General features: G+C 42.7%; 2 protein-coding genes across 2 annotated transcripts in view; one reads left to right on the top strand and one right to left on the bottom strand.

Annotated features, from left to right (window-relative positions):
- Positions 1-2,377: 2,377 nt before the first annotated feature.
- cnrip1b (cannabinoid receptor interacting protein 1b) lies at positions 2,378-6,681 on the bottom strand. The gene is made up of 3 exons (XM_041947792.1): positions 6,348-6,681; positions 5,072-5,216; positions 2,378-3,948 (listed from the first exon to the last, which is right to left on the bottom strand). Exons 1-3 carry the CDS (start codon positions 6,524-6,526, stop codon positions 3,784-3,786), a joined length of 489 nt encoding a protein of 162 aa, XP_041803726.1. The 5' UTR covers positions 6,527-6,681; the 3' UTR covers positions 2,378-3,783.
- Positions 6,682-11,067: 4,386 nt separating this feature from the next.
- Positions 11,068-12,683, top strand: part of kcnq5a (potassium voltage-gated channel, KQT-like subfamily, member 5a) — a 94,563-nt gene continuing 92,947 nt past the window's right edge. The window contains exon 1 of the mRNA XM_041947241.1: positions 11,068-11,447. Within this exon, the coding sequence (XP_041803175.1) occupies positions 11,068-11,447 (380 nt within the window). The remainder of the gene's footprint in view (positions 11,448-12,683) is intronic.

Here is a 12,683-nt window from a genome sequence, read left to right as displayed (position 1 = left end):
CGAGGCTTTCACTGCAGTGGCAAAGGGAGGGAGACCCGCTGGGAGGGGACACTAAGCGGAGGAGGAGGCTCGCTTTGACAAGCAGGCGGTGGCGGAGGGGAGGAGATAGAGGTGAAGGGGGGAGGTGCAGCAGTACTGTACATCCGGGAACTACAGGTCAGATTCATTTATTTATTTATTCGTATTTTAACTTCCCGAGTAGGTTTGTGCTTGCGCTCCCCCTGCTGGCGGTATGGCTACACTGCAGGAAGTCGCCCCTCAGGCCTTTCTACATACTGTATGTGCCCCATGATCCTCACTGAACAAGCAGTAAGACTTTTAATGTAATGCCAGTGGCACTAAGTCAGTTCATTGATAGTACAGACTCATGGACAGGCACTGAATCCATGCTATGCATTATAAACCACAGTGAGATTTGAAGTGGCTTCACAGATACAGCAGAGCTCGATAAGAAAATCTAAACTGTACATTTCATGAAGAAAACGTTTGGACTGGAGCAGCAGGCTGCATGTATTATGAGTAGCATTGTAGGTTAGTAAAGGTTTGTAAACACGTAGTACTTACTGTAGTTGCAGCAGAGTTAGGTGGCACTATATGGTATAAAAAATGGGTATTGCTCATCCATTTATTTATTGCCAAAAAATAGCTAGTAATGGAGGTCACCCAAAACAGATGTCATGTTTCTCAGACACGTGATCTCCAAGACTGACATAAAACATCTTCCCACTGATGCACGTTTGAGACCAGTTAAACACACATTCAGAAAGACCAACCGACTGTTCAAGATGATTGATGAAGATATCACGGTCCATCCTATCAAAAGCTGCTCTTATGTATATAATTGGCACCATATTTGCTGTAAGTGGCTTGATTATGTTTGGTACAAGTGTGTTTTTAAAGTCAATTCATTCACAGAAACGATACAAGAGCCATTTAAATTGTTAATGTGGATTTTCAACCAAATGCAATTTATCATAATCATTTATTTAAAGTTATGCACCATTTTATTTGTAGTCTTAAGCAGCTGTGGTGATGCTGTGCTCTCTCGGGTAACGCTGTCCTGGTATTTAGGACTGATTTCGACAGATCTTTTGGACGGGGACCTCCACTCCTCCCCCTCATCCTCTTCCTCCTGCATCCTCTCCAAGTACGCCTCTGGAGTGGATGCCCTCTCTATAACAGCTTAAGAACATTAGCTAGTGATTGTGTGATTTACAAATCCTGAAATAACAAACTGATTAACACCACCGGCAGGATCTAAAGCTTCATGCAGCGTTTTCACACTCTCTGTAGGACTCCACTTGTAGCTAAACAGACAATATCATCATAATATTCGGCTTTTCTTTGGACTGTCAACTCAAATTATTAAACATAAAACGGTAGCTTACAATGTCGCTCAGAAAACGTCATGTGAGTGTCTGCTTGTGACTGTTGTGATCGACCGATATCTCTCAATATCTATCTATCCCTCTTCCCATGTTCATATTTCTGCAGTGTTTGTGATGCACCAGCAGTTCATGAGTTTCACTTGTAGTTTCCTTTGCAGTAGTTGTTGGTTGAGCAGTCAATACTTGTTTTTACGAAATGAACCTAATGTATTTCATAGTTAAATTAGGTTTAAGAATTAGTAAAATGAGCACATTTCCCACACAAAAAGATTTTCCATTTTACTATTAATAACATAAACAACACTTTGACAAGAAGGTCAGAATGATACGTAGATTTCAGCACTATATTGCACCATTTCATTATTTTGTTGCTCTGATTTCTTGCATAGGTCAGTTCAATATGTCAGTTTTTACCAAAATACACACAATAATATGAAAACATTTCCAATGGTTCACTGTACAAAAATACTATTTTTTAAAATATTCTGATTTACCACAAGAATAGAAAACAAATATTATAAATGATAACTTTCATTAACAGTTTCAGTCCTGAATGTTCCAAACACATTGTTGTTTTTCTTTCATAATGACAAATATTCATGGCTAAGTCCTTCAGAAGAGGTAGAGAAAACAAACAAGCTGTAAGTGGGGCCACAACTTCACCCAAATACAAAATTCCTACTTCCAATACCACAAAGTAATACACATACACGCAGCTACACTGAGAGTCCATTCCAAAACACTGTGGGCCCTGTTTCTGATTGATCAAGGAGATTTCGTGATTTAGAGGTGCTGATGCTGAAGAGGTGCACTGCAGTGTCACTGTAAAAGGATACAGGCTCAAACATGCTTTTGACAATCAGCAGCGGAGGAGCTGACCTGCACACTTTCAGGTTTACCGAATTGGTGTTGCTCCAGAACCGTCTCTGCAGCTGACCAGAGACACAGTCCCATGTGTAGGGAGTCGGTCCAGGCAGATGAATGAAGGATTGGTTGACTTAATATTTTCAGTTTTGTTGTTTTTTTTTTTTTTGTCAGCCTGGTTAAGTTTAGGTAACAAGCCTGCTTGGTTAGGCGTAGGAAAAGATCATCTCACATGTGCGTATTTTTGCTGTCTTTTTCCCTAGTCGCAAAGCTATGACATCACAACAACGTGATTGGTCAGTTGCAATGATGGTCCTGGAGCAACATAATCCTCCTGCTGTAGGAACAACACCAGCATGGTGATATCAGATTGTGCACATCTCTAGAGCATGTCACAGATTTTATCAAGGTATCTGGGTAAAGTGCACAATTTGATGAATTAAATGCAGTAAAAGTGATAAGAGGCGGGCAGCTACACTATCATGTAACTCTTTTAGACGAACAATGCTCCGGTCCACCTGGCCTCCTGTCTTGAGCAATGATTGGGTGGCAGCACAGCGTTTCACTACTACATCTTGATTCAGTCGCGAGTGACTTAAAGCGGTTTGCTTCTGTTTTGTGAGGAAAGTAGTTGATAAAAAGCTAAACTACCTTATTTGAATTTGTTTTTAACTCTGTATAGAGGGTTTCTTTGCTCAGATTGCATTGCTCTGTTGCATACTTTGAAAATACACCCCACAGTTTTAACATTAGAAGCTGCAGATGTCGTGGCAATATCCTGTATAAGTACTGGACCTGAGAGGGGAAATCTATCCTACATGGCATTTTGGTAAATGTTAACATGAGTCATTGTACTTAACTTTCATGCCAGCAATAATAAACTCAATAATAATTTTTTTGGAAATGTTCGATGGTCATTTTGGAATGTAACTCCTCACACACAGACATAGCTTATAAACACAAACACATCTGTACAAGCACCATTTGTAAAATAAGCGCATACTTGTACATACTGTAGCTACACACACAGGCACACATACAACATCGCTACAACACACTCGAGGGTTACCAGATGCCACAACTGAACTGTACATGAAAACAATACTCACACCATGTAATCCTGGTCTTTCAATACATAATTAAAACAGATTTTAAAAGTAGGATGTTGAGACCTGCTGCATGTTCCATTTTAAACTCAATACAATGTGCCATATTGATTCTGACACATGTGTATAAACTGCATAAACATAGCAAAGCACTGTAAAAAGACTGGCAGTGGTACTGTATTATGATTAGGATCGGACCTGGCAGTAAATCCGATGCATTTTGTACTGCACAAAGCTCTTTAGATTTTCTGTGGTGGTGGTAAATGGTAGAAAGAGTGAAAGAGTAAAGCCAAGTTAACTGGAGTGATTGACAGCACATTCGGGAAGGAAGGATAAATAAATCCAGGATGCAAAAGGAAACGTCTTAACTCATCGTGACATATTGACAGTTAGAGACGCGCTGAATATTTCATGCGGCTCCTCCATCAGACAAACATCTCCTTGTTGACCCACATGAGCGTGCGCGTGTCGTTGGGTTTGCATTCGTACTCGATGCTGTTGAAGCTGTTTCCCCACTGGCAGTGGTCCCTCTTGTTGTAGTTGTAGTACTTCACCTGCCACACCGTCTCAAACATTCCCGCCTCTGTGAACTGAGGAGGGACACGCACACGCACGGGTGAGTACATACACACACAAGCAGTTTCGGCATCTGTGATTGGCCTGATTTTATGGGAATACACACACGCTCATAAGAAACTCGTCGTTTATCGTCATGTGCAAAATCACGTGAAGGTGAAATGAAGAGGAATTTGGACAGATGGATGCACGCGCACACACAAACACGCAAAACACACATCATATCATCCCTGAGGCCCGAGGGTGTTAACTGGACAGATGGGGTTCACACACACACACACACACACACACACACACACACACAGATGAAATCATATTTGTAATCTGTTATTGCATACTTTCTCCTTAGATGATCCAAAAAGGAAGTTAAAAATGTTAGTTTGAACATATTTGACCTTTTACAGCATCTGTGCATCGCTGCAAGCCAAAAACATCTGCCCACTGAACACCAGGAACAAATTTTGTTCTAAATGTTTGAACCAAAAGACAAAGCACAGCTAATGTTGGTGGAGTTTTGGGGTTTGTGTTACATGAGACAATCAGTAGAATATTCGATAAATAAAAAGAATCCTTCCAAGCTTTGACGCCTTCGAGATCCATTCATGAACACACCTATGCAGCTGTCATTATCCATGGTGACTCCAGCTAAACTGTAACCTGGCATCCACTTCAGTAGAACTATTACCACAGTAACATGCACACACCTGGTCAGACATTTAGGCTTGAGCCTGGGATCATTACACCATATGACACCGTCACAGCACAGGTGAAGCAGGTGGAGACTAAAGTGGGCACATTCTAATTAAAGGATAAAACTATGGCCTGTTTATTCCCTGATGAAGATGTAAATCTTTAAAAAAATATTTTTAAAAAAAGGCTAAATCATTTTCCATACAGCTGGATGCAGTTTTTTAGCAAACATTGCTGAAACAGGAGTAAATAGAGTATTTTTGGGTCACAGCTTCCAGTAATGTTGCTGCTCATTGATGTGTTTTAAGTAGTAATTTATATCAGATAATACCTGTTTGTAGCACTGATTAATTGTTGACTTTGGTCTAAGTAATACGATTTTTATTTAAGAGGCAGATAGTGAAGGATCGAGATGGAGAGAATAAAAAAGTAGGTGATGATGCTCACCTGTATGTTGATTTGAACTGGCTGCCTCTCTCCACTCTTGGTGTGTGCCACCCCTTCTGTGTCGTACTGGCCGGTGTAGACCACCGACTGCGGGTCTTTAGACTGCTGCTCCAGGGGGAAGGTCACCCCACCCACACTCATCGACCTGCAGACAGGTACACAGAGCAGCACATTCATCAATTAACACCCTTAAAAATAAAGGTTCATATGATCAGTATATATATCAATACATCAATATAAGACCATAAAAACTGTGAGCTACACTCTCACTGATGCATTTTTTTTTCCGTTCCAGCCAGGATTTCATGTTGACAAATCATTCAGTGAAATAGGTCTACAGCTGTGTTTCATGAGCATGCAGCATCCCCTATGCATCATCACATGTGACCTACTTTTATACCCCAGTGCCTGTTCAGGCGTTTTTTTCCAGCCTAATATTTAGAAATCCAGCAGTAATCCTTATTTGGAGATGGATGTACAACAACATGCCTTACATAATCATGAATTGTAGGCAAATCACACGAGGGCGGTGACACAAGCCCAAACGTGGAGTCCTAATCTGTGGTGGATTTGACATGCTGCCAATTGGGGTTTATGCTGCCTTCAGGCGCTCCTCGTAAAATCCTACTTTCGAGCACTGCACTTGGAATATGACTTGTTGAACGCTCATTGGTCTTTTATTCAGAAATGACAACACAAAGCGATTAAACGGTATTTTAGTCAGAGGCATTGGCAAGTGATTCATTATTTATTGTCCTCCAAATCATGTGCGTTAGCCTCACACCGGCCATATTTCCTACTGTTAAAATCCGCGCTTGTCCTCTCCTTAGAGGAGCATTTTAAGGTCACCACAGTCAGTGCATGAAAGGAAGGAGTCCTATCCTTGATTATTTATTCAGCAAGCAGGAAATGTGTTTAACTTCCTGTGTTATTAAGAGGAAAACTCTCGTGTCCGTGAAGCAGACAGAGGCCCTGCTCAACAGTGTCGTTCACTTTGTAAAGGAAATACAGCAAACAAGAACAACTAAACACCTCCCAACATAACATAAGATTAAAATATACCGATACCTGAATGTTTACTTCACTATAATACCAATAATCGATCATTAGTGGATTTAGTGATCTTTGTTGCATTCCTTCAGGAGGAAACTGAAGGAAAAATTTGGCCTGGTCGTGATATTTCACTTCTGGAATGATCAGGTTTAACACAGCACTTGGGGTTTTGACTGGGTCAGGATAATCCACGCCTGGAACAAAACATCGAAGGGCTACCTACGTGGCCTCGACCGCTCCCGGTTTGACGACCACCTCGATTTTGTACTTGGAGCCGGTCAGCAGCTTGATGGTCCTTGTCTGTCCGAACCTGGCGCCGTCGGACTTGAAGTGCACGGCGGCGTTGTTGGGGAGCATTTTCAAGGAAATCCCAATTTTGACGATCTGGGGGACGTCGGCCATGTTTCCATACAGCTGGTGTAGCAGGGTCCGTGGGATTGCGGGGTGTAGGTGACGGGTCGCGGGTGTAGATCAGTTGAGACAGACTGAGAAATGCCGTGCGGAGGAGTCCATAGCAGGGCGCACAGCACAGCCGCTCCGCGCTCTGTAATCCCGTCCAGCCTGCAGCACAGACCTAATCCCAGCCAACCCAACGCTCCCTCTCTCTCTCTCTCTGAAAATCTCTCACTCCCTCACACCACCCTCCTTCCGACTCTCCCCACCCACCCTCTCCCTCGCTCTCTTCTCCTTCAGCCTCTGGTTTCTTGAGTTCAGTTCTGTCGTTCAGTCCATTGTTAAACATGGCTGTCGCTGTCCGCGGTGCTTAAATTCGGCCAGTTAACACTGTGGGATTACTTTAATTGACCCTGGAAGGACTGGCATATGGCATGGGAATAAAACATCCCTAAGTAAACCAAAAAAACATATTATATCATAACATAACATAACAAATATAAATAATATAATGATAAATCAAGAAGGTATAATTAAAGATGATTCTATTTGAAAATGTATTTCAAACATTTTCAAATAGACACCCAGCATTCAACTCAGGAAATAAAAATAATTGTTTATTATAACAGATGACATGATAATTCAGTCAGTACGTCTTTGGCACTTAGACTCTATGGGGAGGTTTTGTAACTGGTGGTGGTAGATGAGGACTCTGCTAACACTGATGTTGAATCTGTAAAGACTGTCATATGGGAGAAAGTGGTATGGGATAGATGTGACCAGCTGATTTTGCTGAGATTGCTGATCTCTCAGCAAATAGCCCCAGACAATGACAGCAAGGAAATTATGAGTCGTATGGTCGTGCATGAGAGGAGCGAATGGCAGAACAGGCCGAAGCATGAAAGAGAAGAATCTTTCTGACTGAACTTTTGCTAGAGCTTCATTTCTGATCTGAGTGGCAATGATTATCATGTCGAGAAAACATTGACTTATCTCTTGAATGGCTGGATGCTTCTATCATCTCACTGGGAGTCATTTTTTCACTCCTCCCAGCATACTTACGCACTCCCAAAAATCTCCCTCTTGGTCATGATAACAAACAACTACAGCTTTAAAGTATACTATATGAATGCACAATAAATGAAAGCTATTACTGCAAAAATTACATATGGATCGCAACATAAATGATTGACACTTTACTCAGACTTGACGTCGGCTCACACATTGGCTTTTCTTTTCACCAAAAAGGGACGATGTGCTGGTTCAGAGCTGGGGATCCAGAGCTGAGGGTGCAGAGCTGGGGATCCAGAGCTGAGGGTGCAGAGCTGAGAATCCCGAGATGAGGATAGAGGCCATTGGGCTTTGGTGTGAAAGTTTCTGAGCCTGTCTTCATGTGTTTTACTTTCAATGAGGGAAAGCTGCCGATGTTGTCAGACACCCATAACAGACTCTTGCAAGCAGAGGACATTTACCTCTTAACAGGGTAAGAACTGGTGGAAACTGCTGTGGAGTGTGTGAAGAAACCCCTCTATGAGGCCCAGCCAACTGAGCTGTGGAATAAGACAACAGAGATGCTCAGTGAATAAGGACATGGAAGAGTTTGTTGTTTTAGAGAGATCACAAGAGAAAAGGACAGTGAGCTCCACAGACCTTTTTACAGTGCAGTTGACAGTGTGCTTGAAGAGATTAATCAGTGCTTCAGTTGTTTCTTGTGCAAGAAAATGATGTGTTTTTGTATCCCCACTTACTCCAGCACATTATGGCATTAACAGTTGCGCAAACAGAAAAGGAGGACAAGAGTGATGGACAACACAAGAACTTCTCTCAAAGTACCACAAAATGTTGGAAGCAATTCCAAGTTGAGACTTGGTTTGACACTTGGTGTCTCCACTGTTGTGCTGTGCGATGTGTGAAAATTCGTTTTCGGTGTTGAGGAATATCTTCACTGACGGTCGCTGGTCAGGCACATAAGACGCAGCTGGTGCAGCTGACCTTTGAGAGACACCTCACAAGAAAATGCCCAAAAGAAAGGAAGGACAAGGTCCTCAGGAGAGTGCACAGCGAGACACATTGCCAGCAGCTTTTCTGACAGCGATTCCAGTTGTTTGGCTGCCACAGTTTTGAAGATTTGCCCAGATTTACATATCTACAGTAAAGTCTTTTGGGGAAAACTGTGTTCGAGTTGGCAGTGTTGCTGTGGTGGTTTCAGGACAAATTACACTCGCATTTAAAGTCAGGTGTTTGAGTTATGTTGTGGCATTTTGGTAGAATTAATCAGCTTTTGTTTCAGCAAAAGTTTTGCTTTTGTTCATTAAGTTTGCATAGAAAAAACGCCTTTGTTATGCGGTGATGCTCTCTGACACATCAGACATAAAGTGATGTGAGATTTTTTTGGAGTGTGTGATGAGCGAGTTTGTAATGTGTTTTTGTCAAAGCTGTCAAAATCATTATTTAATTTCTGCATCTCCTTTCTTGTATTATTTCTTTTTCAAGTTTTTTATTATTCTTATTTGAATCTTGATTCAATATGTGTTGCTGTTTTCCAGTGTCATCACTTGATGGCGCTGTTGCCTTGTTTATTGCTAGAGTTCAGCATGAAAGTTAAGGAAAAAAAATCATGTGTCATCATTCAAGCTTTGCTGACAACTTCTGTATGAGGAAATATTACAAGACTGCCATACAGTAGACTACACAAATGTCTGAACGCAATGCTGATAGAATGCAATAATTAAATATGCGTGTTTCATGGCTGGACCAGCCATACAATCCTGCATGTCATACATGCACAATAGATGAATAATATTGCAAAGCAAGCCCCAAACCAGACCAGCCTGGTCAAATATTCAAGCCTCCAATGCACACTGAGAATGGCCTTTTTTAGTAAAGCAGGAGAAATAGTTAAACTTTTGAAATGACACATATTCGCATAACTGTCATTTCAGGATTTTTCCAATGAGGATTTTAACAAGAGGATATAATTATTTTGTAGAGAAACCATATTCACATTATTAGTGAAAGCACAGTGTTTTATGAATTAATCTTACACCATTCTGGAGGGGCTACCCCTGTAATACCGATGTTTGACCACTAGAGGTCAAGCTTTGATTACAACAGGAACAAAAGCAGCCTCCTGGTTCAAATAAGGTTCAGTAAACTTCATTTTATAGCAGGGCAGTGGTGGCGTCATATTGCTGACATCATCACGAGCGGTGAATGGATGAAGTGGGAAAAGTTCAAATACAAAAAAAAGTTAATTCTTCTAAAAAAAAAATAGTTTAATTTAAGGTCTGCAATGAAACAGGAACCGTGGGAATAATATGTTTATTGCTAATTCACCTCCTTGATTAGAGGGACTGAACCTGACTTAACACAGCAACAACACCACGACATCACAACACCTTTGCCTCAGAGGAAAGGTAAAAGAAACCAATCAAAGACACCGAAAAAACTGAAGTCACACTTTTTAAAAACCACAGTGCTGGTACGGATTTGAATAATTCTGCTTTACATGCAGATTGGACAGCGGGATATATGCTTGGCACTTAGTTCGGTATTGGTGGGAAAGACATAAATTCACTAAAAGAAAGAGAAGAGAGGCTTCGCTCGCCGTGGGTCACATGGTCAGTTAGTAAGGAAGAGAGTGACGCTGCTGTTCACAGCATGACCCGACCGCGTGTTCGGTTCCGGGCGGAGGTTGTTTGAGACCCAGAGGTCCACCGGCTACAGCGGAAAGTCCGATTCTCGTCAGCTGAACTAATCTAGAAGTGGTGCTCAATCTTCAATCAGTTTAATAATGGAGCTGAAGTGAGGTCAATGATAAGCAGACACTGTGAAAACCGTCTCATAATATCAGTCAGCGTCTAATTCCATCCTAACGCCTGACTTCACACGCAAAAGAGCCTTTTTTCTGTCTAGAAGTGTTTGAAAGCATAACTGGATGTGTGGCGAGTTAATGCAGCGTGCTGGTCTTCGTATTCTCTGAAAGAAACACGAAAACGATCAAGCAGCGTGATTGTTTTGGGCATCGGGCCATTTCCCCACTTGCGTAAAAGCTGCGTCATCGATGCAGTGGTGTCTTTTGACGTTTCTTCAATTAACATTTATTTAATTTGAAATCCATCCATAGATACCGCAAATGTCCAGAGCGCCTCAGAACCCGGTGGTTCTGGTCGTGCTGCGTCCGTCTCTGTCCATGCGTAAAAGGGAACCATTGGGGAAGCACCGGTAGGCTCCAGACACTTTACAGAAAGAAGCAAGACGGAGAGTGAGTTGGGGGGGAAGAAAGAGAGTGTGGGAGGGTGGGAGAGAGCCCTCCCCCCACCAAATGTCTCGATGGATCCACTCCTTCATAACCCAACTCTTCTCCAGCCTTGCGCAGATGGCCAAAGTGTCCAAACCGGACTGTGAATCTGCTCCAACGGCCACGGGATGACAAGATGAGAGCAGATTAGACATTTAACTCTTCACCCACTGCTTTCTTTTATTTAGTCTACAGTGAAACTCAAAGTAGCCAAACACCCTCTGGCGAAAGGGCGCTTGGCTACATGTGAATGTCTGCCGGTCTCCCAGCGCACTGCGCTGGTGATGCCATGCCGAGAAGTCACACCGGCGACGAGAGTGGAGGCACCGGGCTCTGGCTGAAGACCTCAACGGGACGCCGGGTGCAGGACTACCCACTGAAAGATGTGGAGTCCGGGCGGAGGACGATGAATAACGCGGTGCGAGTCGGGGACGGTCTCCTGTCTCCCACCGCTGCAGGTGCGGTGGGAGCGGAGAGGAAGCAGGGCGCCCGGCTCAGTCTGCTGGGGAAGCCGCTGACCTACAGCGCACAGAGCGGCCGCAGGAACGCACGCTACCGGCGGCTCCAGAATTACCTCTACAACGTGCTGGAGAGACCGAGGGAGTGGGCTTTCGTCTACCACGCTTTTGTGTGAGTACTTGCACCTTCAGTTGTGATACAGCAGAGAGCTGGACGGCACACACTTCACATCTTTTACGTTTTATTCTTTCAAACGGAATAACACGTTTGAAGGCTGCATTTAAAGGACAACAACTAATTTATTAAAATTAACGAACATTTGATTTAAGCAAGAATGAAGTGAAGACATGCCGCTGCTTTTTGACAAAGTTAGTTGCATGCTGTTCACTTGATGGTAATGACCAGCTGGGGTCATGGTGCACACACACATTTGGGTGTGAAACTCATGCAAGCCGTATGGGAATGTGGCGTTTAATTTCCTCTACTGGCTCACATATGTAGCTCCATCTCCCTCCACGCCCCACGCATAAGTGAACACACACCATCACTAACATGCACACTTTCTGTGGTTTACTTAATTGTTATGATGTTGTTGGTAAAGATGTCCCAGCATGTGATTACTGCTGCCTTAATTTCATTCCCCTGTTGATCGATTTATGGCTGCATCACTGTATGTCAGTACAGGATTTCTTGTGAATGGGATCACCTGTTGCTGCAGCCACAGTGTGCAGAAATCACAGGAGCCTGAAACAGTTAGAATTAAATGACCTTAGAGACAGACTATAGGTGTGTGTGTGTGTGCTGGTATGTGAAGGTATTTTGAAATTTACATTACACACACATGATATTCCTCACATCGAATCAATAAATCAGACACAGTGCTGTATTATGTCTAATCTCTTCCTAATCTTTACGTAAGGCTGGAAGCCCCAGCAGATTTGGGGCTCTTAGAGAAATGTCAGCAAGCTGTCAGCTGAAATGGGCGAGTGTAACATTAACTGCCACTCCTGTGCTGATTTTGAGTCTTCATCACTGGTTTGGACAGAGAGCGGGTCTGGGAAACGTCCTGGAGGGACTCTTGTAAAGCTGACATCTTTCAGTTCCTAAACTCGAAACAGCCCTCAGCTGACCACAGCTTGGTTTTTCCTGGTGTGAAATAGCTCCGTCATGGCCAACATTTCTGATTCTGATTCTCCTTTCCCAAAAAAAAAAAACAAAAAACAAACATCCAGTTTCCTCTGTCTTCATGCAGTTTCAATTAATCAATTTCAAGATTATTGCTAACATCCAGTCTGAGCTTTCCTGGTTTCTGCTTGTCTAAACTAATAGGATTTGTTGTTCTATCGCCTGATGCTGTTTTTGTCCAAGGGCCGCTTGTCAACATGACAAACACACTTACTGTAAACT

Source organism: Chelmon rostratus, chromosome 11 (genome assembly GCF_017976325.1).
Source record: "Chelmon rostratus isolate fCheRos1 chromosome 11, fCheRos1.pri, whole genome shotgun sequence".
Lineage (NCBI taxonomy): Eukaryota > Metazoa > Chordata > Actinopteri > Chaetodontiformes > Chaetodontidae > Chelmon > Chelmon rostratus.
The sequence above is the reverse complement of the archived record's forward strand: the minus strand, read 5'-3'. Positions and strand labels throughout refer to the sequence as shown.

Excerpts from the sequence above, each read along its gene's own strand:
- cnrip1b (XM_041947792.1), bottom strand. The coding sequence starts at position 6,526 with ATGGCCGACGTCCCCCAGATCGTCAAAATTGGGATTTCCTTGAAAATG. Across the intron at positions 5,217-6,347 it reads CCGGGAGCGGTCGAGGCCAC|GTCGATGAGTGTGGGTGGGG; the intron begins GTAGGTAGCCCT and ends ACCTGTCTGCAG. Across the intron at positions 3,949-5,071 it reads CAGTTCAAATCAACATACAG|TTCACAGAGGCGGGAATGTT; the intron begins GTGAGCATCATC and ends GTCCCTCCTCAG.